Source organism: Xenopus tropicalis, chromosome 3 (assembly GCF_000004195.4).
Source record: "Xenopus tropicalis strain Nigerian chromosome 3, UCB_Xtro_10.0, whole genome shotgun sequence".
Classification (NCBI taxonomy): domain Eukaryota; kingdom Metazoa; phylum Chordata; class Amphibia; order Anura; family Pipidae; genus Xenopus; species Xenopus tropicalis.
Genome location: NC_030679.2, coordinates 109,702,384 through 109,729,664, shown reverse-complemented (window position 1 = coordinate 109,729,664; position 27,281 = coordinate 109,702,384). Strand labels below are relative to the sequence as shown.

At 40.1% G+C, this 27,281-nt stretch overlaps 1 protein-coding gene across 2 annotated transcripts in view; it reads right to left on the bottom strand.

Moving 5' to 3' along the window:
• Positions 1-26,924, bottom strand: part of mfge8 (milk fat globule-EGF factor 8 protein) — a 37,990-nt gene extending 11,066 nt beyond the window's left edge. The window contains exons 1-6 of one of the 2 annotated variants that reach the window (XM_012958774.3): positions 26,322-26,924; positions 17,679-17,801; positions 14,653-14,784; positions 9,817-9,930; positions 9,209-9,390; positions 7,784-7,933 (exon numbers count right to left, since the gene is read on the bottom strand). In XM_012958774.3, the coding sequence (XP_012814228.1) occupies positions 7,784-7,933; positions 9,209-9,390; positions 9,817-9,930; positions 14,653-14,784; positions 17,679-17,801; positions 26,322-26,400 (780 nt within the window). In that variant the 5' untranslated portion in view covers positions 26,401-26,924. The remainder of the gene's footprint in view (positions 1-7,783; positions 7,934-9,208; positions 9,391-9,816; positions 9,931-14,652; positions 14,785-17,678; positions 17,802-26,321) is intronic. The other variant, NM_204070.1, reaches the window with a different exon arrangement.
• Between the last annotated feature and the right edge of the window lie 357 nt (positions 26,925-27,281).

The following is a 27,281-nucleotide window of genomic DNA, read 5'->3' as shown; positions in this document are numbered from 1 at the left end:
ACTGTAGCTGCAGTAAAGAAAAAAGAAAAAACCAAAACCCGCTGCCAGTAGTGAAAGAGTTAAATCTAAAGAAAATGTAATTTCTCTGGCATTCTGGTTTGCATGCTTGGATTGTGAAGCTATACTGATAAGTGTTCAGCTTGTCCTGCTTCTCATGCTTACTACTTAAGCTTCAAGGACTCGGCATAGATTTTGCCCACTATCAAACATCTGCAATGAGAAAGCTGCAAGTCATAGGGAATTACCATTGCATGCATTATTACCATTTACATATAGAATAAATACTTTGTTACAAACCCATCTGAATACAGTGGTGTGAAAAACTATTTGCCCCCTTCCTGATTTCTTATTCTTTTGCATGTTTGTCACACTTAAATGTTTCTGCTCATCAAAAACCGTTAACTATTAGTCAAAGATAACATAATTGAACACAAAATGCAGTTTTTAAATGAAGGTTTACGTTATTAAGGGAGAAAAAAAACTCCAAATCTACATGGCCCTGTGTGAAAAAGTGATTGCCCCCCTTGTTAAAAAATAACTTAACTGTGGTTTATCAATTTCAATTTTCAATTTCAATATCAATTTCTGTAGTCACCCCCAGGCCTGATTACTGCCACACCTGTTTCAATCAAGAAATCACTTAAATAGGAGCTACCTGACACAGAGAAGTAGACCAAAAGCACCTCAAAAGCTAGACATCATGCCAAGATCCAAAGAAATTCAGGAACAAATGAGAACAAAAGTAATTGAGATCTATCAGTCTGGTAAAGGTTATAAAGCCATTTCTAAAGCTTTGGGACTCCAGCGAACCACAGTGAGAGCCATTATCCACAAATGGCAAAAACATGGAACAGTGGTGAACCTTCCCAGGAGTGGCCAGCCGACCAAAATTACCCCAAGAGCGCAGAGACAACTCATCCGAGGGGCCACAAAAGACCCCAGGACAACATCTAAAGAACTGCAGGCCTCACTTGCCTCAATTAAGGTCAGTGTTCACGACTCCACCATAAGAAAGAGACTGGGCAAAAACGGCCTGCATGGCAGATTTCCAAGGCGCAAACCACTTTTAAGCAAAAAGAACATTATGGCTCGTCTCAATTTTGCTTAAAAACATCTCAATGATTGCCAAGACTTTTGAGAAAATACCTTGTGGACCGACGAGACAAAAGTTGAACTTTTTGGAAGGTGCGTGTCCCGTTACATCTGGCGTAAAAGTAACACAGCATTTCAGAAAAAGAACATCATACCAACAGTAAAATATGGTGGTGGTAGTGTGATGGTATGGGGTTGTTTTGCTGCTTCAGGACCTGGAAGGCTTGCTGTGATAGATGGAACCATGAATTCTACTGTCTACCAAAAAATCCTGAAGGAGAATGTCCGGCCATCTGTTCGTCAACTCAAGCTGAAGCGATCTTGGGTGCTGCAGCAGGACAATGACCCAAAACACACCAGCAAATCCACCTCTGAATGGCTGAAGAAAAACAAAATGAAGACTTTGGAGTGGCCTAGTCAAAGTCATGACCTGAATCCTATTGAGATGTTGTGGCATGACCTTAAAAAGGCGGTTCATGCTAGAAAACCCTCAAATAAAGCTGAATTACAACAATTCTGCAAAGATGAGTGGGCCAAAATTCCTCCAGAGCGCTGTAAAAGACTCGTTGCAAGTTATCGCAAACACTTGATTGCAGTTATTGCTGCTAAGGGTGGACCAACCAGTTATTAGGTTCAGGGGGCAATTACTTTTTCACACAGGGCCATGTAGGTTTGGATTTTTTTTCTCCCTAAATAATAAAAACCCTCATTTAAAAACTGCATTTTGTGTTTACTTGTGTTATCTTTGACTAATAGTTAAATGTGTTTGATGATCAGAAACATTTTGTGTGACAAACATGCAAAAGAATAAGAAATCAGGAAGGGGGCAAATAGTTTTTCACACCACTGTATCTTCTGTGCTTCTTGAACTCAGTTACAGGAGCCTCATTTATCTCTTTTAGTAGAAAAACGTACCAAAGGGTTTTTTTATGCGACACCTACTGTACCTTGCAAATGGTGAAACCAAACCACAAATAAAAGCAGTTACTATTTAAAATAGATTTAAATACAGAACATATGATACTTGAAATTGTAAAAAAAAATATATTTTTTTAATGGCTGCATAACTACAACGTCTCCATTTAGTTGGGACAGTTCTGACCTGTGAATCCAGAAAGAAGCGAATGTCAAAGTGGATGGGATTGGGGCATCTCATAATAATCCCCTATATTGGATAGGGGATTATTACACAACAGGGCAGTTTTGGGAATGAACAGAGATATTTGTGGCTAGATAGCCTGATAGACAATGTCACACACAATGTGTTTGAACCCCTGCTACCATGTAGCATCCATGTGCACATTTTCAGGTGAAATCCATGTGGTGACTAACATTATGGTAACCACAGAGAGAGATAAGGCACATCCAAATCCTAGTGGGTGCCTTTGTTTTCTGCTGTGCAATCTATGTTGTAGACTAGAGTAATATAAATGTATACATGCTGTCTTAAGTAGCTCAACTTCATCTATTTTAGGTAATGTGAGTGGCAGAAATAATATCACAGGACTTTTAATTTTTTATCTATCTTCTGCATTTTTAAAATGGAAATACAGGAACTAACATGGGAATATTTTTTCCTGGCTACCATAAACAGTTAGCAGTCTATTTATATAGTGCTTATTTAATATTCAGCAGAGAGAAAATGTTCAGCATTCTTAACAGTTCCTTTCCCAGTGCAGTTAAAAAGCTATCTGTCCCTTTGGCCAGCGGATCAAGGTAGATTGTCCCATCAGGAGGAGTGAGACTAGGTCTCTCCTGATAAGAGCAACTAAACTTGATTTTAGCCAAAAGGCCTGAGAAGTGAAAAGCAAAACTTGTTCTTTGGCTTAAGCTTGCCCTTACTATCTATGAAGGAGCAAAAACAGTATAATTGGAGAGCAACAGCACTCAAAAATTTGAATGGTCTCCAGGGGTGTGCATGATCAAATAAATAGTTAGCAATAAGGAAGGAGAAAGTGATCCGAAAATACACCACTGCACCACCCACTGGTATATTAATCCTTAGACTACAGAAAGCAAAAGTTAAACTTAACCTGTCATACGTAATACTTAAAAAGGTATGTCAAGTGATCTAAAATAAGGGGCACGGCTAGGTACCACTATGAAGGAGTATAACAAAATGCAAGAACTGGAGATGTTAAGGTAAGGAGCTGAAATACTCACTGATGTATGTTAAATAGTGAGAATTCTCTCTTTTGACCAAAGCTATCCACATTCCTCACTACACACATAGCAATGCCTTAAAACCAAATATGGGAGATTTTCACCTTTATGGGTGAACACTACGTTATCTGTGTAATATGGGGTTGGCCGCATAGATGCAGTAATTTCCATCTCAGCACATAATTATTAAAGGACAAGGAAAATCAAATTCATGGGTTGCCTTTGAGTTAGGCATCCCCCCAAGTAAATTCAATAATCCCTGGACCCATTGTGCCTTGCATCAGAACCACCATCTGTCTTACTTTTCCCATTTGTCCATTGGCAAAACTTGGACTTAAACTAGCACAAGCGCAGCAGAGCGACATTTTTAAATCCTACTATACTGCGCATACACAAGTCTTTTTAAGTTAAAAATCAGCAGTGCTATGTGTTTAGCATGAGGCATGCAAACACCTTCTGTTTTAGTAAGCCTCTCTCTGTATCCAAGAGACAGACATTCCAGTGGGTCAGCAATTACTGCAGAGTTGGCTGTGTAAGGTGGCGATATCCCTGGTTCTACTCTCACGTGTATTGTGTCCAACTGAGCTTTATCCATGCACTGGATTACTGGGTATCTAGGAGGCAATGGCCTAAAACAAATGGGCGAATAAACAGAGGTGCTTTGTTTGTTATGGAAATCACACTTCTTAACAAATTAATCCTCTGAATTTGTTTCCCAGCCTTGCTAGCTTTGTGCAGGGATTTGTAAAAGCCTAGACAACATCAAAATGAGATAATGAGACACAAATCAAGTTCACAAGTACTATTTCCTTAAAACCATAAACCATACAAAAAAAAAAACAAAAAAACAAAAACATTAATATAAGCTAGATGCTTGTGCAGAGTATTCAGCGAAGCATACATAGGCCGAGCATCTTTCACAGTAATTCAATAAAAATAACTGGCTCTTTCAGACCCACCAGTAGTACAGAGTGATGCACCAGAACTTCCTAGAGGTCAGGATAACCAAAGTTTTCCCAACTACTCACCCTACCACACATCTGCACACACCACTGCCAGCTGCCACACATCTGTCCTCTCAGAAGGCACACAAGGGTTAAAACAAATACAGCAATGGCTGCACTATTTAGGTGTACATGGGATTAAAATGGCACTATTTGGCGTTCACTGTTGCCCTAATGGGCTACAACAACCAGTCCAAACCCAAAAAAATGACACTGCCCCCTATACATTTCCCTACTTTCTGTGGGTCACCCAGTTAAATAACTGCATCTAGTTTATCATCCATTCATCTACAATAAAATTTTATTCACGTAGCTACTTAATAAGCATCTGTTGTTGGTGGCACAAACTGGGATATCAACTACCTTTAAATTCTGTGCACACTGTAAACTAGGTCTGCCCAACGCTTCTCAAGTATTTAGCCCTCTGAAATACAACATGTCCACTGGCTGAAATATATCAAAATGATAATGGTATACATCTTATAAATCATATGGCCTACTGGCCTCCAGCTGGATTGCCCTACACTAAACATAATGAACCAGTGCCAATGACTTGGGTGTACATGTATAAATGGTAATCAGAACACCCTGCACATGCTAAAAAAAAAAAAAAAAAAAAAAAACTCTCCACTTTCCTCCACCTGCGTTTTGTACATAGGTGGAGGGGAGAGAATGTGCTTTCATACGTTCATTCCTGTAGCTCCATTGACAGGCATAGCGTCAGCCTGTATGGAGCTACACTGAAGGAATATTAGTAAGAAAACAAATGGTTTTACCTTTTCACTTTCCTCCACCTGCATACAAAATGTAGACAGCAGACAATCTGCTCCGTGTGCTCCTAGACTAAGAAGGATAGGGCAAAGCAGAACAGCTTCTGAACCCATGGGATAATCATAAGGCCATTAATGATTTATATGTGGCAAAAAAAATTTTTTTATCTATAGGAACACATGAGGAACACATGAAATGCAGAGAAACCCAGCTTGGCCAATCTGCATGTTTGTTCTTGTACCTCAACAGAAAGTTGGTCATGCATGTGACAAGTTACCACATATTCGACCAATAAAGTTGCAATGAGATGTTGGATGTTAATGAAAATTTGTCACGCACATGAACAGACAGATACCTGCCAGCATCCAACTGTTTTAGCTATTACGCTGTTGCAAACGACTGACCAAATTAATTTAAGGGTATCACTATGAACAGATGGATCTCAGTGTTAGGTTAAATTGACCAAACAGTTAAGAAAAGCTTTGTGTGGGCAACATAACCATCATGTTTGCATTTCAGCTTTGCTGCTTGTTGCTAAATGCTCCCACTCTTTGGCAACTTGTCCCAACTTAACACGCATTGGCTGATTTATAGCCAGGTCACTGCCCTGTGTGGTACAAGCTGATGTGATTCTCTCTTTATTATTTATAGATAGAAGGTCAAGAGGCTTACAGTTGATGACATTATCAAATATTGCCGACACTCAGCATTTGCACTGCTTATACTTACTCCACTGTATAGCTAGTTATCCACAAACCAATATCCAGACCCAAAACATGGACAGCCAAAGCACACTGTTCCAAACCGCCATAGAAGCTGATCATTACCATAGTGGCACAGTATATCCATTTGAATGCTTGAGTGGCTGCATCATCTATTATTTATATATTTTAGATCTGATTGAAGGGAAACATTTTTTACAAAGTAATTGGTATGCAGGGAAGCCAATTTTTTCTTTCATAAGGCATAATTTCTAGTTCTACAGGTGCCCACAATTCCTGGACCAACTTACTAACAATGCTTCAGCAGTTTGTATTCCCATACGTGTGCAGCAGATTGACTTTACGCAGACCTTACTGAGTCAGGTCTAAAACAAACCTGGGCAGGTGTACTACAGAAAATTAGCAAAATTAGAAGAGAAAAATTTAAACAAATAGCTGCATACATTTAATATTATGGGAGCTGCTTCATTCGAACTATATTTCACATAAAAATGTCTGAAAACTAGCTTATGTATTATTAGTTGCAGTACACACTATATCATTAGTTTTAGACAATGGGAATTTTTTTTCCAAGGCTGAAAGAGAACAATCCAAAAGTCTACTGCAAAGAAGTCACAGATGTTTTGAATAACTATTGAACAAGGAATCTCCCAGAAGTGTCATATTTATAAGCTGGAATGGCTCATCCCCAAAAGTTTTTTTTCCCCGAAAAATGTAATGCAGTCTATAACTCTTTTCAGAGAATGAAAACTAGAAGTAAGAGCAATGAGAACGGTAAAGCAATATATAGGCTATTATAGGCATGTGGTCTAATATCTGGAATACTCTGGCACTGCCATATTTTGTAAATTTCTGGAAAAGGGGTCTCTGGGTAAATTACCTCATACCTGTGTATAAGGGGGGCACTGTGGGGCAATATTGCTGCAGTAGCTGTAGTTTTACCTTATTGGCCAATGCTTTCTCACTTCCAAACTGCACACCTTCTAGAATGTAAATAATAAGGCGTCATTAGACTGGATCTGGCCAGCCATTGGTATAGGGCACAACTTACAGGCACTATTTATTATATATATATATATATATAAATAAATGATGATGTTAACTCAAAGACTTGCGACAAGCTATAACAAATAATAGCTACAGCAGAAGGGGGGCATTGGGTGAGATTTAAGTAGCTAACGGAAGGGAGCTCTGCAGCTGGTTCTGTCTGCCAGGTTATGCTTTCTTTCAAAAAAGGCAATCTCAAAAACAAGGATCTGGGGCCCTTCTGCTTTACAAGCAGGAATAGGATTAGGACCTACTACAGTACAATAATAATCATGCCAGTGTCCAATTTAGGTTAAAATGATTTATTATTTATATTATGATTATTTTTATTCTACTAAGGGCTCTGGCACACGGGGAGATTAGTTGCCCGTGACAAATCTCCCTGTTCGTGGGCGACTAATCTCCCCGAATTGCCATCCCAAGTCGCCGGTGGGATGGCACACGCTGCGCAGGCGATTTCGGCAAATCGGCGAAGTTGCCTCGCGAGGCATTTTCGGCGATTTGCAGAAATCGCGCCACCGCGTGTGCCATCCCACCGGCGACTTACATTGTCGCCGGTGGGATGACAACTGATGGCAACTCGGGGAGTTTAGTCACCCGCGAACAGGGAGATTTGTCACGGGCGACTAATCTCCCCGTGTGCCAGAGCCCTAAAGCTCTACTATTTATACACAGTGAGGTACAGAGATAATTTCAAAGTCAGCACCTATGTTACAAAGTTTACAATCTATGTTGAATGCCTGATATGCAAAGAGGTATATAGCAGTTAAAGAGTGATCTTGTACTTATGGACTCAGCAAATGAGCCCTACAGTTTCTCTCTTTCAGCACAATTTAGCAACAACAACATGGATTGCATTGCCTTTCTCTGGATCACAAACAGCAAACAGAACAGAAGGCTGATTGAGGAATATATCTTAAATCTATGAAAGCATGTAAAAAAAAAAAAAAAAAAAAAAAACAGAAGCATAAATGTGAAGTTCACCTTGTCCTTTCCTTCACTTTTATAAAAAGTGAACTCATGCCCATCGACGCTGTATGCCACCTTAAACTCTTTGACATACTCAGCCGTGCCCATTCTGCTGGCTCCTTGAGTGATGACTCCAGACACTCTCATTTCTCTTAGCAGATTGACCTGTTAGGGAAAAAAAAAATCATATGTGCTCAAGTGTTTACCACCCCCACCTACAATTCAGTCGTGCTTTACATCTATCTATGTATCATTAATTTACAGAAGCAAGTAAGAGGTTTGGTCGGAAGCCACTGGGAACACGGCCAGCTAAAAAAAAAAAAAAATTCTAAATACTTTCAAGAGCAAGCCTCTTAGTTTGGACATAAAAGGTGCCATAACACTTTGACAGCACAGGCTTTCCACTGTAGAGACTCATTGATATACCTCTAACAAGGTTGACATTCAGCTTAACTGCTAAAAGCAAACGCACATGCAGCCCTATAAAGGGAATGGTATACAGAGGAAGCACTGCAGTAAGATATGCCTGCTGTAGCAAATACATAATTGTCCTGAGAATCATTTGAACATTTGAAAGTAGTAAAAAAGGGAAGCATCATAAAAAAACCCAGTGCAGACATGACAATATAGTTGAACTTTAAACCCTGTATGTAAAAAAAGGCACTAAGTTTGCCCAGGAGTATTAACCCATAAATGCTACTTTCTGATTGGTTGCTATGGGTAATGCTCCCAGGCAACCTTAGTGCATTTTATTACATAATCATATAAATATGCTATCTGTGTACCAGACTGCTAAAAACTGAAATCTTTCAGGGTATCTCAGAATATGTCAAAGTAGGCCCTTGCACACAGTAGATTAAAGGGTAAAGAAAGCACACAATACAAATTGTCTTAATAAGTTGAAGGGCATTAGGTTGCTGTTAATCTCCACACAAACAGTGACTCTTTGCCTCTTAAATTACAGCCAAAACACAGCTGTCCAGAATATAACCACACTGATCAAGAAATTCTGGAGGTGAGAGACTTCTCCAAACCCAACCTCCACAATTTCTACCCAGAAATCTTTTAATTTTGTATAGTATGAACCAAAGTAAAACCTTCCCTTGTAGTAAGAACAGAGATTATATGTGTGTATGGGATGTCAAATGATATCTATTGGAATTCTGTTATAAGGAATGATACTGCCTGTGACACTTATTGCCTTTATACTCACCCATAAAAGATGTTTACAAAAAAGTTACAGCCAACAACATAAGCCCCATTTACCTTTACAAAGCCACTAGCACAGCCCAACAAAACAAGTTGCGCAATGGTATTATTCTTTAAAGATCAATTTAGATTTCACCTTATCCTTCAAGGGGGGGGGGGGTCTGTTTTTAGCAAAATTATCTAACTTCAGAGCACAGAGAAAGCATGTTGGGTAAAAAAAACCATCAGTACCTGTATCCATGGATGCTGGTCAAGGCTGTTCGCTGTCCAGGCATTTACCATGCCCTTGTTGTTGAGCCTGGCCAGGTTGGGCCCCCAGCGCTGTAAACCAAGGAAGCCATGGTACATAGAAGATGATGTTATCTGGGCATCTGAAATTGCCCTTCCTTCCATTCCCAAAGCATTGGCACAACCTAAAAAAACAATGCATAAATTAACGTGGGGTGCATTTATCAAAGCTTTCTTTCATACAAGAAAAATCCTATGAAGCAACATACGAACATTTTGTAAATATGAAAAAAAAAATTATATAGCATGTGCAGTACAGTAATGAATTAAGGATTTTCCACCAGGGTAGCGAAGCAGATGGGAGAAAGCAAAAGGATGGTGTGCTTTAGGTTAAATTCCCCCAGGCCAGTGTGTATTTTAAAGAAAAGGAATGCCTGCCTGGGGCAGTACAATATGAATCATGAAAGTTCAGTGGTTTGTTCAGGCCAGAGTCAGTCAGTGTTCCTCTTTCTCACAGGGACCTACCCTCATAGGTAAATGAGACAGAGTCTAGTGCATCAGCTAGCAAATTCTCCTATTTAAAATGCAATGCCATCTTAGCACATACTTACGGATGTTGCATACTTTCCCTATATATGGTGAAGCGCATTTGCATGAAAAGTCGTCACCAAGGTGTTTGCAGATACCCCCATTTTTGCAGGGGTTTGTATAGCAGTGGTTCTTATCTGGAACAGATGAAGAAGATACCATCAGAATGTAACAATGTAATAAAGGTGACAATTGCTCTCAGAGTTATGTTGGCTCACAGGGGTATCAACTCAATGCGCAGGTTGACTTGGATTCCTCCGAAATAAGAAAAAGATTTAAAGAGGTCCAGCTGCCATTTTAACAGATTTGGGTGGATGAATATAGTTTTAGAATGGCACTTTAACTCATTTACAGGAACTAGCAACTAGTATTAGATTTGTACCTATTCTAATGCTCAGATTGGCTTGTTAGCTCTAGCTCTGCCCACATCAAAGTTTGGTACATTGAAAAGTAGGAAGCACATGCCCTGGGATAGGAATAGTTAATCCACAGCTTAGTAAATGACTCCATAAATCTCATTTTATATATATATATATATATATATATATATATATATATTATATATATATATATATAATATACACACACACTGGTACAAGGACAGCACTTCAGGAATTTGAAGAATTGTGAGCAAAATGTAAACGGTTTTTGGTACTAGCACCCAGGTTTTGTTCTGTAAATGGTGTGCACCCTATGGACTATTATATACAGGTAATGCTCAGGACCAAGGGGTTTCCGGATAAGGGATCCTTCCATAACTTAAATCTGCTAAACATCGTTTAAATACTGAATAAACCCAATAGGCTTGTTTTGCTTCCAATAAGGATTAATTATATCTTAGTTGGGATCAAATACAAGGTACTGTTTTATTATTACAGAGAAAAATTAGAATTATTTGCTTGTAATGGAGTCTAAATTGGAACTTTCTGGATAACGGGTTTCCGGATAAGGGATCCCATACGTATATATACACAGACACACACACATATACTGTATATACATACATATACATATTTTTTAGTGAAAAACCAGGCTGTATGTTCCTACTTTTTTTTTCACTAAAAAATCCCAGTGTTGCTGGTCTTTTTGTGGTATACACACACAAACCACAAAAGTACTGCCACTTGTTTACTAATAAACCTTTTGTAAGATTTTGGAGTGTGCAGTCCCTTTTTGCTTATACACTTTAAAGCTGGCCATACACGTGGTGATCTGACGATGTTTCGTGCGACCATCGGTCGCACGAAACATCGTCAGATCCGCCACACACCATTCAGGGCTAAATCGGCAGGTAAGGAGGTAGAAACAATAGGATTTCTACCTCCTTCTGCCGATTCAGTGCTGAAGGGAGATTTTGGTCAAGCGCCTTCTATGGCGCCCGATCAAAATTTTCAAACTGGTCCGATCGGCGAGTCGGCCGATATCAGCAGCATCCTGCGATATCGGTCGACTCGCCGACATACCATACACGAAACGAGGTTTCGTACGATATTATCGGTGCGTGTATGGCCACCTTTAGACACACCGGCAAACCAACTTGTTTTTACAGATTATCCCCAATGGAATGCTTGAGTCATATGCTCTGTACAATCTGCTTGTCCTCTAACGGCCTCCAGCACATACCATAATCACTTCACATAATTAATGGGCTTAGGAGGGTCTAAAAGTCCTGAATTTTGTTTCAATTGATTTTTTTAATGAACCTTTGGAACCTTTAGGATAGATAAAGACCAAAGCACCAAAACATCCTTTACATGCATTAATTAAAAACAAATGGAAAACACTTCAAGGACACTTTATTTATAATATCCTGCACTGCAGGATATATAACAGTATTTAAAAAAATAAATCTAAAGCTAACAAAGGCTCTGGAACATTCTCTTTTTATACATTCACACTTGACAGGTTTAAAAAAAAATGCAGATTTATTGAAAGAAAAAATAAACAGTTCCAAGGTTTTTCATCATTCAGTGGCCTTCTATTTGACTGCACCAAGGCAAGCTGACACTTAATGAACTGGGTGGAACGCTCCAGCATGGTGATAGATAGATAGATAGATAGTCATTCAAATGACTATGACAATGTGTATTTGTTCAGTTAGGAAGCACAGAAGAACAGCCATCTACACATGACACACACGGACCATTTCAGTAGCAGCAAGGGCAAACAAGGTTTTGAGCTGTATTAAAAGGGGTATAGATTCACAGGAGGAGGGTGTTATTCTTCCCTTTTACAGAGCACTGGTAAGGCCCCATCTAGGATATGCTGTTCAGTTTTGGTCTCAAGTGCTCAAATGGGGCATTATTGGATTGGAGAGGGTCCAGAGAAGGGCAACTAAGCTGGTAAAGGGCCTGGAAAGTCTCAGTTATGAAGAAAGACTGGCCAAGACCCAGACAAGTTGGGTCTGTTTACACTGGAGAAGAGGCACTTAAGAGGTGACATGATAACTATGTATAAATATATAAGGGGATCATATAATAACCTCTCTAATGCTTTATCTACCAGTAGGTCCTTCCAATGGACACGAGGGCACCCACTCCGTTTAGAAGAAGGGAGGTTCTGTTTAAATATTCGGAAGAGATTTTTTACTGTGAGAGCTGTGAGGTTGTGGAATTCCCTGATTTTCTATGGTGTAGCTAGCTCATTATAGCTTACAGTCTGCATTTAGTAAAACTCCCATTGATACAAACAGCCACTAGGGTGTATTTCATGCGATTTTCTAGGTTTATTTCTTTTTCTATTGCAAGAGGTTATTTCTAGACTGTTTCTGTGCAGCAGCAGCAGCATATGGCTGGATGGAACCTGCCTACTTTTGGCTTTGGAAGAGGTTCAGTTTGGGCAAATAAAACTAAAGGTGGCCATACACGTAGCAATTCTGATCTGTCCTGCGACCACTGGTCAGATTTTGTTCGGGCGCCTTCAATGGTGCCTGATCAAAACCTTTTATCCCGAACGATTGACTGATATCCACAGCCTTTGCGATATTGGTTGTCTTGTCCCTCCGCCATACACGTGCAGAATATTGTACGAAACGAGGTTTCATACGATATTGCTGGTGCGTGTATGGACAGCTTTAGGCACAGAGCTTTTAGAACCAATTGTAGCTGATTGCAGTGGCCCAGGCAAAAAAAACAAATATTAGTGGTCTTTTATTCATGGAGGCAGCAATATGAACACAGTGTTTGGGTGTCAAGGAGCATTTCCACAAGCAAGCTATAAGTATTATTACAGGTACCAGGGAGGGTCCCTGTTCAGCAGGGCCAATAATTGAGTTTCATTAAAGGCCGCTGTTTTAACTAATACAATAGCAGCAAACATTGCACAGATGCTGCTGAGAAATGTACCAACAAATGTAGCAAATAGTAACTGCTCAGAGTCTGTGTTGGGATTACTGAGCTGCCAGACTAAAACAGAGGGAGAAAAATCAATGTGTAGGAAAAGAGGCAGAACTGAAAGGCAAATAATTTAAAAACTATTAAAAAATAAAGGTAATTTTGCTATAACAGTCTATAACATACTAAAAGTTAACTTAAAGGTGAACAACCCCTTTAAATATACAGTTTTACTATTTTTTCCACTTTCTACAATTAAACTACACACTATTTTAAGGTGCAAATTGAAATGTATGTTTTTATAACAGTGTCACTTTAAATAAAGAAAATCTGCTCTGATGGCCAGAGAATGTAGCATCAGCACAAAAGCATCTAATAACTCAGGAAATATTTCCAGATGAGGGTGTAACCCACAGAAAATGCCACAACTCACTAACTCAGATACAAACTATATCTGGAAGTTTCATTGTAAGAGTCATGCAGCCAAAATCAAGTTCCTTAGCTTATTTATGTCTGATATCTAATTAGCTAACATATAGAACAATTTGTATTGAAAGTGATTGAAAATTCTGTTTACCTTTAAGAATGTAAGATGCCTGAACTGATTAAAGGGTATATATACACAGAGAAAATTACATTAAATCCAAATATATAGTTTTGTTTATTTTTTCAAAATACTAAACATCACTGAAGATTTAACAGTATTAGATTTTTTACAATAATCCACAACAGCTGTGTAGCATTATTATATATATATATATATATATATATATATATATATCCATTTGCACTGTAAGGCTTAAAGTTTTAAAAGTCTCATTCACCACATTTTCAGTTAAAAAATATAACTACATGTCTTTGGCCCCTGTAAGGATTTCTCAGCCATGAGGCTGGGTGACAGCTCAGGTGGAACTCCTGTGGGGCGTAAGCAGTCTTTTCTACGACAAGCTTTTAGTAGGGCCAAACCGCCCTGGCATTAAAGAACGCTAGAATCATCATCATGTTGAAACCAGCCCAATACTATTAATACTGTGCAAAACTGCTTGCTTCAGCATTTTCACATCCTGTCTGACATTGGCCTTAGAGCCTACTTAACAGGAGGTTTAATTCTTTACCATACTAAGACCCACTACACAATCCCTCTTCAGTGCAGGTAATGAGGTAAGCAATCTTATGGAAAGAAAAGGGTTCCACAAAGCTCCTGAACATTCATTTCTCACTAGAGGCAGTTTTTACCCTTTTAGTGATAGTGCCTTATTGTCACTTATTCACCAGGAGTTGCCACTATATTTACTTAAATAAATGCAGACCTTTTTAAATACATTAATATAACCTCCCTATTTGCATCACAATCCTACCTCCTCTATAAGATCCAGTGTCCAGCTCAACTCTCACTGTCATTCTAGCATTCTTCTTATATGGGGGGGCAGAACGAGGGTGAAATCTAGATCTTTTAGAATTCAGTCTTGATATAAGTTAAGCCAAACCAGTAGCATGCTGCTTATTTATTTACTAGATAACACTTACTGATTTCACAGTTGTGTCCTTCATATCCAGGCAGGCACTTGCAGAAATACTGTACGAAGGTGTCACCTCTTCCAGAATCAGACAGGACTTGGCATTCCCCACTGTTCTGGCAGGGATTAGGATCACAAGGGCCTATCAAGTAGAAAAAAAATATTGGAAAGCATTCTACAGATTCATGTAAATTCTCTATAAGTATCTAAATTTTTTTTTTTTTTATGAAAAGCAAAAATAGATGGTCTTTATAGTTAATCTCTATACACAAGAACATCTCTAGTTGCTCATTTTATGTATTTATTTATTTTTTGATAATGAAGCCTCAGAACAGAAAGAATTTACATGTAGACGCTATAAAATGATACTAATCAGTGTTTATACATCACTTCCATCCTTTGGCAGCAATGTATTTATGAGGGGTGGATGGAGGGAGGCACATTGGAGTTCACCCACCCAACCTTATCCTTAAATGTCCTTTAACTTGGTGTCATTAAGATATGCAAGTTAGGGAGCACAAGAGTGTTTGCTGTTGAGGACAAGGCTGCCTGGCACCTGCATCTTGTGATCTAGCATAAACAGAGTGCATCCCAGGCCTTTGCAATTGATCTCTTGTATTTTATCTCACTGTTGTACATACAGTAAAGACAGGAAATGTCTGGTCTGCTATAAGGGCAAGGGTACACAGGGCAGATTGTTGGCCTGCAGATAGATTTTTTAAGCATAGGGGTGAATTCTGCCCCATGGGCCCTTGCTCTAAACAGAAAATAAACTCTGCCTGGAAAATATATGCAGGTATACGGTCTATTATTTAGAGTTCTTGAGACCTGTGTTTTTCTGGATAAGGGATCTTTCTGTAATGTGGATCACTTAAGGATAACTTAAGTCTGCTAAAAATCATTTAAGCATTAAATAAACCCAATTGGATTGTTTTGCCATCAATATGGATTGGATGGATGGATAATTACTATCAATTACAATGTGCAGATTGAATATAATTGAGAAAAAGAAAATTGCTTTTAAAATTATAATTGTTTGTTTAAAACGGGCTCTATAGGACATGGCCTTCCTGCAATTTGGAGATTTCTGGATTTTCTTTACCTCCAGATAAAGGATCATAAACCTGTACATAGTAACGTTAAATCCTATGTCATCATGTATATTACTGGGGAAAATTGTCAGAAGTTGGTTATGTACGTCATTATTGCCCCCCCAATATTGTACTATTACTGTATTGTAAAAATGTCCATATACATACATCTGTATACTACTAGTACTGCAGCCTGTCTGTGAGTGGTTGGAGACCAAAGGTGGCTATACACGGCCGATTGTAGTTGCCGATATCGGTCGCTTGGACCGATTCAGCAGCTTATCGGCCGTGTAGGGGAAACAACGACTGGCCTTCCCGACCGACATCTGGCCTGAAATCGGCCCGATATCTATCGGGCAGGTTAAAAAATTCAGTTGGATCGGGGACTGCATAGGCCTAAATTCCCCTGATATCGCCCAGCCGTAGGTGGTGATATTGGGAGAAGATCTGCTTGCTTGGCGACCTCGCCAGGCGAGCAGATTTTTACGTGTACGGCCACCTAAAGTTCTTTCCATATGTTGGTAAACAGTCTAAATTAGAAGGTATTTTGCCTGTTGAAGATATGAAACAAAGCACAGGTGTGAAGGTCAGTGGAAACACTTGCTGTATAACCCAGCTGGATATAGCTTACTAAGCACTCTAGCATGATCCTCACACAAACTTCCGTTATATTAAGGTTACTCAACTATGTGAAAAATTCGTCCAGCTAGAAGGGCAACATTTAATTTAAAGGCTATCACTGCTGTATTCATTAGAGATGTTCCAGATCTGGTAACCGTACACTATATTTTTTATTTTCATGTAGAACTGGGGAATCCATATGATGGATTTGTTTTATTAGTCTCTCTGTAGAGGATATGAGCTTCTGTTCATTCTATGCAAGTATAATTCTATCAATATTTATTTCAACTGCCATGGCCCCTGGGGCATCATACCTTTGGCAGAATACCTGTTGCCTTGTTGCAAGGAGATTATAAATCAAAGGCGCAACTTTTACCCAGGAGCAATAACCCATTGCAACCAATAAGATTTTGCTTTTAGACAAGTGGCCAATTAATGCTACCAGTTGCTTTAGGTGACTAAACCTGTGCAATTTTTACAACATAACCCCAGAGTAGTGCTAATAGGAAATAAATGGTTGTGCCCAGCTATCCTCTCTTAATAGGAGCTTTAGCAGCTATACAACTGGAAGCAGAGCCAGTGTTGCACTCGACTTGTGAAAACAAAATAAAAGAAAATAATGTAGCATTATACCTAAATAAATAATTCCATAGTACAAGCACAAGGGTAATCTAGGAAATGATGGTATAATAGTTCTGTAACTGCTGCCAGTTTATTTGGCTTTCATAGCTAGCCCACAAATCTGTCTTCCAATCCACAGCCCACCTGCCAAAGGAACAACACATGGAATGCTTGCACCTGCCTGCACCAAGTGATTTCATCATCCAAGGATATTTTGCATACAGCATGTTCAATGGCCAGATTAAATTAACATGATGTATCATACATTGAAGTGTATGAAGCCTCTGAGGAGACTGGGGACCATAAAAACCTTTTCATAGTGACACTTCCAGCCCATGGGACTCCAGTTGGACAGCCCTGCTTTAGAGAATTTATGTCAGCATCCTCTCCTGGTGTACACAAGTTTCTGCACCAAGTGATTTCTAAAGCATGTATGTATGTATGTATATCTTTATTTATAAAGCGCTACATATGTACTCAGCACTGTACAGTAGGGTAAGCCATAACAAACAACAATCAACCAAATCTGGTAAACAGTGAATACAACCTGATGATTGTTCACTATAGTTATTAGACCTGGTGCAAACTTTGGAATTACATTACCTACTTAAAATATTCTTTGTGTATCCTGTGTAACACAGCCTACATTAGAAAGAAACAACACCCCAACCCACCTGTGTCCCTTGCCTTTTATTGTGCTTACCCTTTTCAGTTATGTTACAATCGATTCCAGTAAAACCAACTGGGCAAAGACAGAAAGGATTGTCAGGTGCATCTTTTAGACAGGTTCCTCCATTAAGACATGGGGTTTTTCCACAAAGTTCCCCTTAAAAAAATAAATAAAAAGTCACTCACCAAGAATAAAGCAACAAAATGTATTCATATAAATTCACCCTCTGTTTATACAGCACTGACACATTAACAAAAACAAATCATTATAAACATTCATTCCCATTGCGTGAGAACATATATTGTGAGCATTTGCCCGTATTGGGTTTAAGGCACATTTGTCAACAGAGCATGTTACCCCTTGATGGAGAGAGAATGATAAGGTCGCCAGATAGGTATTGGGTCTTTAGCATCTAAAACAAAATGCCAGGGAAAATATTTGCCTGAAATGAATTACAGATTGCATGGAAAGAAGAGTCTTTAAAAGGGCAAGCTAAGAGACTTTAGAAACTCAAGCTAATATCCAGGCTATCAAAAATGTGGAGAGGTATCCCTGTAATAGAAAGTTCCATTTACGGGTCTAATTGGGTGCCTGAGTCCCAATGCTTGCAACCCAGGCTCATCTTTTAGCATGTTATTGGTTACTTCTAACAAGACAAGTCATACAGTGTTGAAAATGAATGACTACAACATAACACAAATTATCCTGGGAACTGTCCATTGTGGTAATTATTTCTCAGGAAGCCAAAATTAAGAAGAATATTCACTTGTATAGGATTCTCACATACATTTTGTAGTGCACGGTCCCTTCACCTTTTGATATTTATTTAGATATATCTGTGTGTCAGCTGGACTTTTCAAAAAATAGCTTCGGTGCATGTATGGCGGCTCGAAGAGGCGACCGATATCGCAGGCTGCACATATCGGTCGACTCGCCGATCGGTGAGGTTAAAAGATTTTGATCGGGCGTTATTGAAGGCGCCCAAGCAAATTCTATGTTCAGGGCTGAATCGCCCTGTTGTTGTTTCTACCTCAATATCTGGCGATTCAGTCCTGAACATCAGTGGAAGGTGGGAACGAAAGATCAGAATTGCTACGTGTATGGCCACCTTTACTTAGGGAGAATTACACTGACCCACTCTAAACAGCATATTAAAGGAAAAGTAACACTAAAAATTTTTAACTAAAAAATCTATTCTACCCTCCCCCAATAATTGCCCTATCCTGAAAACCATTTGTTATTTTAAATGCTTTAGAAGAAAATATCTGTTAAACTTGGCTTCCGGTCATTTGAACAATGGCGATACGGCGATGCAGGGGAAAGTATCAGGGGAAGCATCAACTATGCGGCGATCGATTGATCGAGCCTAGCCTGACTCCTTCCTATACAGAGGGAAGGCTAGGCTCGATCAATCGCTGCATAGTGGACCCTTCCCCTGAAACTTTCCCTGCATCGCCGTATCGCCTTTGTTCAAATGACCAGAAGCCAAGTTTTTTACAGGTATTTTCTACTAAAACATTCACAATAACAAATGGTTTTCAGGATAGGGCAATTATTGGGGGAGGGTAGAATAGATTTTTTTAGTTAAAAATGTTTAGTGTTACTTTTCCTTTAAGCAATTTATTCCGAGCAAGACATACAGGATAAGAATCCCTGCAATATTATGAATATCTGCCTTGCAGCTCCTTGCCCACAAGATGGACATGGGTACCATTTATTGGCACCTTTGAGTAGTTAGGGCCAGTAAACAAGAATGAGAATTTTCTAGAAAAAGCTTTATATGCTCAAGAAATGGTTGATTTAAGTTGAGAATCAGATAACTGAGCTGTTTGGATCATTGATAAATGTACTTGGTGTTTAATTTACCAAATTGGCACTGAAGGACCCATAACTAGGGCAGCAGCTAAGGCCCTGTGCTTAGGGAATCACTGGTGCTAAATACAGCCCTGAACCTAACCCTTATTATACATTTAAGGCTAAGGCTAATGCCAGATGTTGCCGATTGTCAACCTGCATTCACAGAAACAGCGACCTCTGCTCACTCCTCTGTCTGCAATGACAGGAACTACTGTGTACGGACACAGGGATTGGATTTCAGCTCCATGTGTCTGCACATTGGTCAAAGCAGTGCCAGTCATATCTGACAAAGGAGAGAGCAGAAGTGAGTGAAGAAACAGCTATGTCTGGCATTTGCCTTAAGATTTCTCCAAGGTGTTAAAATGTTGCAGTTTATGCCACATACAATTTGTAAGTGTAAAGAATCCTTTGTTCTGAAACACAATGCTGTAATTTAAGAAGATATAAGAACTGAGCTGTTTTGTATATTGAGATTTATGAGGGGGCCTAATGGTTTCAGGCAGCACAAAGTAAAACGACTGTGACAATGCATCCGAGTTAAGTGTCTTGATTGTTTTATCCCAGAGATTATGCTAGTCTAGATCTGATAATATCTAGTCCCATCTGTTTTAGAAGGTCTCAATGCCACTGCACCTTCGACATTAATTATTTTTAGCAAAAGATTTACATACAAAAGCAGCTTTGAGTCCAAATGGAAATAAAAACATCACCACCAAAGAAGGATTTGTGAATAGGCTAAATAAGCTCTACATTGAACCTCATATGTAAATCATGTATAAAACCATTTGTCCCTAAGTATACGGGCTCTGGCACATGGGGAGATTAGTCGCCTGCGACAAATCTCCCTGTTCGCGGGCGACTAATCTCCCCGAGTTGCCATCAGAGAGCCATCAGTTGCCATTCCACCGGCGACTTACATTTTCGCCGGTGGGATGGCAGGTGATGGCAACTCGGGGAGATTAGTCGCCCGCAAACAGGGAGTTTTGTCGCGGGCGACTAATCTCCCAGTGTGCCAGAACCCTAAGAGAAAATGTTAGCCCTACACTAACCTATTTTATTTACTGTCTTAAGGTGGCCATACACGGACCGATTTTTTACTTACAAACGACCGATTCCCGAACGATCCGATGCTATCGTTAAGTTATCGTATAGTTGGTGGTGTACGAACGATCGTCGGCCCACTAAACGAGCCGACATTATCGTCCCCAAAATCGATCGGCCAGGTTTAAAAATTTTGGTCGTTTAACGATAAAATCTGCCAGTTGGTGTGAGTGTCAGACATTTGTCTTTCAACGATTGTTCTCTGCGCATGTCACGATTGCCAGCAGCGGAAGTCAACGACATCGATCGTACGTAGATGTACGATCGTAGGTATTTTACGATAATGATGCGACAAAATCTTTCCCGAATTATCGTTGCCCGTGGATGGCATATCGTATGGGAACTCGATCGCCATACGATCGTTTGTCGATATAATCGTTCATCGCACAACGAGCGAAATCGCCTCGTGTATGGCCACCTTTAGGGTGAAGACACACTGAGCTACTTAGTAGCAACTACTTTTTCACGGCTACTAAACCCCAGAATTAATAATACCCTGCCCTAGACCATACTGAGAATTGCCTCTGGTAGCTGCTACTAGTAGCTCTGTGTGTCTTCACCATTAGGGCGAAAGGCAAACAGGGCGATAAGTAGATTGCAACATCTTTCCCGGCATAGGCTATTATATAAGTCACTGCAACTAAAGGTGGCCATACACAGGCCGATTGTAGCTGCCGATATCGAACCCTTAGACCGTTTCGGCAGCTTATCGGCCCATGTAGGGCCAGGAACGACGGGCATGCCCGACCGATATCTGGCCTGAAATTGGCTAGATATTGATTGGGCAGGTTAATAGATTTAGTCGGATCGGGGACCGCATCAACAAGCCGCATGGATGAACCGATTGCACCCATTGCCGTCGTTATAATTCGATCATTTGGCCCCAGAGCCAAACGATCGAATTAGCCCACATTTGCCAGATATCGTCCACCTGAACAGAGTTTTCAGTGCACGGATTAGTCACCGCAACTTTTTACAAAAGTCTTTGCCCTTAATGTCTTCTGATTGCCGTTCTGGCAAATGCCAGATGGGCTGCTGCAATAGACAGTCACTGTTGCTGCTGGGGGGCTTTTTAGGCCTCTGTGTACTTGAAATGCCAAGGCCTATGTTGAAGCCCAGTCATGAAGACATGTGTACAACTATTTCATGCACATACTTTTAAAGCAGATTATCAACTCATGCAGATATGTTGCACTCTATTGGCATCCTTGACAATTGTTTCTCCTGTTTTTTTTCCAACTCCACCTTCCCCATATGCCTTCTCTCTGTTGATGTTTTTCAAATGTTTATATTTCTCTTTTCCCCCCATTTTTTCTGTTATACACTTACTACTAAAGTGTTCATCAAATTTATTTAACCTTTTCTTGCTTACTGCAGGACTTTTAAAACTCAATAAAACATTTTAAGAATAATTTAATTTAGCTAACTAATCCACACGCAATGTGCAACTTAAAAATAGTTCTATTTCCTAAGAGGCAACCCACAATGGTCACAAACAGTAATAGAGGCTGCCACATAGGAAAAAAAAAGCTATATTTACCCTCCAGTTAGCCAGTTACAAACTACACTTAATATCTATGCACAAATTAACCTATTTTAATTTTTATTAGCTCAGTTTGTCAGGTGACACAAATGAACATATCAGCTTGGCAACCCTAAAATTAATTTAGAACCAGTAATGCATCATATTTGAATTACTATTTTTGACTGTAAGAAGGAAGAGATCATGGAAGTTCACTGGATTCTTAACCCATAGCAGATGCATAGAAATGGGCCAAGACAAATGAACATATGTACAGGGTTATATTTGCACACAATCATCTGCATTTATCAGTGATCTGAGGCCAACTGAACAAGTGTAATTTAAGGTGCTTTGTTCACTGCATGTTTTAAAAGGCCAGACAAGCGGCACCAGAATGCCAGGAATCACGCTCAATTACCATCTATTGGAATCGATTTCAAGTGCTCATTCAAATGCTTATTACGCCCCCGCCTCCTGGGATACTAAAATACATAGCCGGCAAAGCATCCAAAGCCATGCAGTGTGCTACTGCCCTAGTGCTTATTTTTATTCATAGCAATACCCAAAGAGCCACTGTGCTGCCCATTTGAACATGTATCTATCATTACGTTCTCCAAGCCACATCCAATAAAGCCTGGGCAGAGGATGAGCCCAGAATGAATGAGAAGTTACTGGCCAAATTAGCTACACACACAATGGGACAAACTGGCCACTGCAAGTCAGATTCTGAATTTCACAGATGCCCAAGACAACAAATGATGCAGAGATACAGTTTCTACACACATGCACATACAATCATTAGCAAAAGAGATTTAACAAAATGCCTTATCAAGTTCTACTAATTTTGTGCCTGCTGGCACCCAGCTTCAGTATGGATGTAAGACTGACCACATATAAACTGTAAGGCCACACTGGAAGCAAATCTAGCCCTCTGACTGTCAGGTAAATGGCCGTAAATACCTGTAACTGTCAACCGGCAGCATAAGGACTGCATTTATTATACTCCCCTAACTGGGCCTTCAGATTGCAGTCAACATCACCCATAATCGACATTTCTCTTCAGTTCATAAAGTCACTCCAGACTTGCTAGCTGACAGCAATATGAGTGACCACAGATGGAAAGAAACTCCACAAAACATAATACATTGTAGCTCGCGCCCACTTTAGATTTGTACTGTATGACAACACTTTGCTTTTGTTTGGCATATAAAAAGCCTTAAGCACACCTATATTTTTTCAAATGAAATTGCAACTATGCTGGGGTGTGCAGACACAGGTATGTTCTTGAGTAAATAACAACAAGAAGAAAGGGTGGCTATAGCTCTAGCCCTTTGCTGTCCATTTGTCTATATACAGAGGGACACTTATTTGGCATGCCACATATTTGAAAGCTGGATTGTATTAAAATGATTGCCTCATACACAGAAGTGTAAGAAGCTCATGAGCGGGCCACATCCAGTCCTTGGGCCTCTAGTTGAACAGCCTTGCTCTAGGTCATATGGTAGAAACATCAGAAATGGTGGGTAAAGTTATTCACAGGGTTAGCTTTTGCAAAAAATTCAGGGATATAAATTCTATTTAGACTTTTGCCTATCATATGGAACTTTGAGGCATATTAACTAACAGATTCAAAAGGGTTTGTGTGAAGTAACCTATAATAATTAGTCAGCAGTTCAATTGTTCTACTGGAAGTTAAAGTGGCCATACACGGGCGGATTTCAGCTGCTGATTCAGGTCCTTTAGACCAATTCGGCTGCTTATGTGCCTGTCAATGGGCACCCCCGGCGGGCCTACCTGAACAATATCTGGGCTAAAATTGGGCAGATATCAATCGGGTAGGTTCGATTTTCTTTTCAGATCAGGGACCAGCTTGTTGATGCAGTCCTCGGTCCCATGGCCCATATACCCACCGTTTTAATTTGACCAAATTAACCTGATATCGCCTACCATGGTAGGCATATTGGGAGACGATCTGCTTGCTTGGTGACCTCGCACAGTGTATGGCCACATTTAGTTTAATGAAACCAAATGTCTGTATGATTGTATGCACAACTATAACCTTGAAACTATGTTAATAAATTATTGTCAGCATTCCACAGTGTGACTCTTTAGGCCCAATGTAACCACTATGGAGCTCAGAATGTAAGCCCTAGAGATATGAGTGAGATGTCCTGACTAAAAAAAAATCAGGGTGTTTAAAGACCACAGCACTGATGCTACCCCACTTTTTATTTTCCTACAACTTTGCTCTTTGCTGACTTAGCTACATTGCACAGCTGCTGTTGCCATTTTTGTGGTATTAAAGCTCTGTAGCAACAGAGATGGAGGCAAACTCTAAATTAATTTCAAAATTGTCAAGGCTCTTCATATTTATGGCAATTCAAACTCCCCACTGAATGTAGCAGCACACTGTCACTAAAAGGCACCTCTTTGGCTATCCCTGACATTCTGATTAAAATGCTACCTGTACATGTACCAAAATTCCAAAGCTGGATTCTGGTGATTCCAAGGTGAAATGCAAAGAATTTCTCTTACATGAAAAATACCAGGATATTTGCTTGTTTTGTTTATCCTAATATATAAAGCCTTACAGATAACAATAGTAAGTGGCTGAACTGGAAATGGAGACAGGAAAGTCTGGTTCTGTAGTTTCCTTTCTAAGCTAATTGTGAATGTAGCCAATCTCCTGTGTTTGCCTTAAGACAGGCCCAAAAAGTTTCTTGGTAGGGCCCCTAATAGCTGTAGCAATGCTGCTTTCACACAAATATATGCCAGTAAGGATACACTTTTTCGTGCTGCAGCCAAAGTACCACCAGTATCACCTGATGCTGGGGAAAAGTTGAGGTTTATACACTTAGAAGCAATGGTGCAACTGCTTGTCAGGCTATTGTTGCTTTGTAACATTATACCAAACAGCAATCAGCCAATAGGCAATTTCATTAGCATTGCCACTGATGTATACAGGGAGTCTGATTTGCTCCTTTAGAACATCTCTCTACTCCACTGAACAAAATCCTCACAATCCCCCTGTTTACCACCACCCTAATGTCGCACTTTTAATGCTGGTGATTTTCCATTGTTGATTCAGCCCCCTACTATTTTGAGTGCAAAGTGTGCATTACCCATTGCTCGGCACCCTGGAACAATTTTAACCTGAAAATTCACACTTGTGAGTGTATACTGACAGAAGAGGCCTTTCCAAGGCGCAAGTGGGAGCAGACTGACTTTTCTCTGATGGTGGAGAAAACGCCCCAGTGTGACATTAGCCTAAAAGAAAAAATTACCATAGAAAAAACAAGCACATGGTAACTGTCTAGACAGGAGCCCAAAAAACAAAAAAGAAGCTATTTGTGGTTTGCTAAGCTTATATTAATAATACAAACTGTGCCTGTAACATGCAACGCTGACCCAAGCTATTAAAACAATGTGTTAATCAACATTTTGCCGAACTGCAGCTGTTACACTAAGGAATGGAACAGAACATCAAGTCTCTGCTTGCTCCCTGCAGCTAAAGGCAGATTGTCTCCAGCACCACCTCGCCCATAGCACTGCTCCCATAACATGTCACAGGCACTTGCATTCCCAAGGCAACACCATCCAGACACTAATAAATACTGCTGTGACCAAACCCCTGCAGGGGACAGAAACTCCATCAGGGGTGACCAGCATGTAACCCTTTAGCTATTGTTCAACTAAAATTCATGTTTTAACTACTATACACAGCAAACCCAGCAACTGACTGCCAGTGGATTCTGGGAACTGTAGTCCAGTAATAGCTGGAGGCAGCAGCAAGCTAAAGATTTGCTTTTAACAACATTATATGAGGGAGTATGATTGTGTAGGAGCATATGCTGCAGGACAGGGCATAGCTGGAGCATTTATCAGCAAAACGTTTTATAATAATGGCTTGTTACAGTGCTTAGGCAGCTTACCTATAAAATATTTAGAAGGTCCAGCAGGGCGAATATGGGTTTGGGTAATGACTAATCATAATGGGATGTTCACTTGGGAAGTGAGCAGATGTATGAATCGCTGCTCCAAAAACAAGGAGTTCTGCGACATGTACAATAAGGTAAATCAGCAGCAGAGGCTGCCATATAGCACAGCTACCCTGCGAGACCCTTTAATGGAATGGTTCCAACACAAGCTCAGTGACCACTATTTCTAAAAATAAAAGTGACCAGATCTGCCCTTACCTGGAACAGCCAATACAAGCCCGGAAGTCAGGAGAGTGAAAGTAACAAGTGTATGAAGAGCGCGGACGGATCCATCCATCGTTAGCACACAGGCGGGTCACTGCTTGGAACTGTTGTTCCCACAGGCACACACGTACCGGGAATAGTTTACTCCCCCCGGTGCCCTTAGGAGAGAAAGTCCGGCGGTTCCAGAAAGATTTGTTAGTCTCTGAGCGCTGAGCCTGTGAATGCAGATTACTCAAGCATGTGACTCCGCGGCTCCACCAATGGGAAGAGGAGAGGAGGCAAAATCAGCTGTGCTTTGGATACAGAACGGGGAGGGAGACCGGTGGGAGGATTTGTTGTGTCTGTATAAGCAGAGCAATGTGTGTGTATAGAGACCCCCACAGCATGGGCGGTATTAGCTTGGGGTAACCGGGACGCGGGACCTGAGTTCCACAGGAATTATCCGCGGTATTGCCAGTATATATGGCAACTTTATGGATTCAGAAGGGAGATTAATGATTTTCCTGTCAATCTCCTACCTCCCATGTATTTCTCTATATTCCCGCATACGACTGAAGTTTTCCCTTCATCGTCGTTACACTGAGCTGCGCTCTGATAGGCTGTGTCATGACACGCTGTGATAGGCTGGAATACTGGCTCTTTCCAATGGGTTTTAGAACTAGCGTTGTGCCCAGGAGCAGTTTATGTAATTAGGGGAAGGGGTGGCGTTCTTCTCTCACAATAAAATTATATGCAGGCTGTAAATATGCAAATAGCATACACTAAAAAAACTAAATAATTTTTTTTTTTTTTTTGCAGTAGTCATTCTGGGAGTCAGAATGGAAACATTCACCTCTGCAAAAGATCAAGTCATATATCTTATTGCTGAGGGCAAGCCCCCCCACTGGCAAGCTGTGGATTATGTCAAATGTCAGAGGGGCTGCTGTAAAATGTTATAGACAGTGACTATTTATT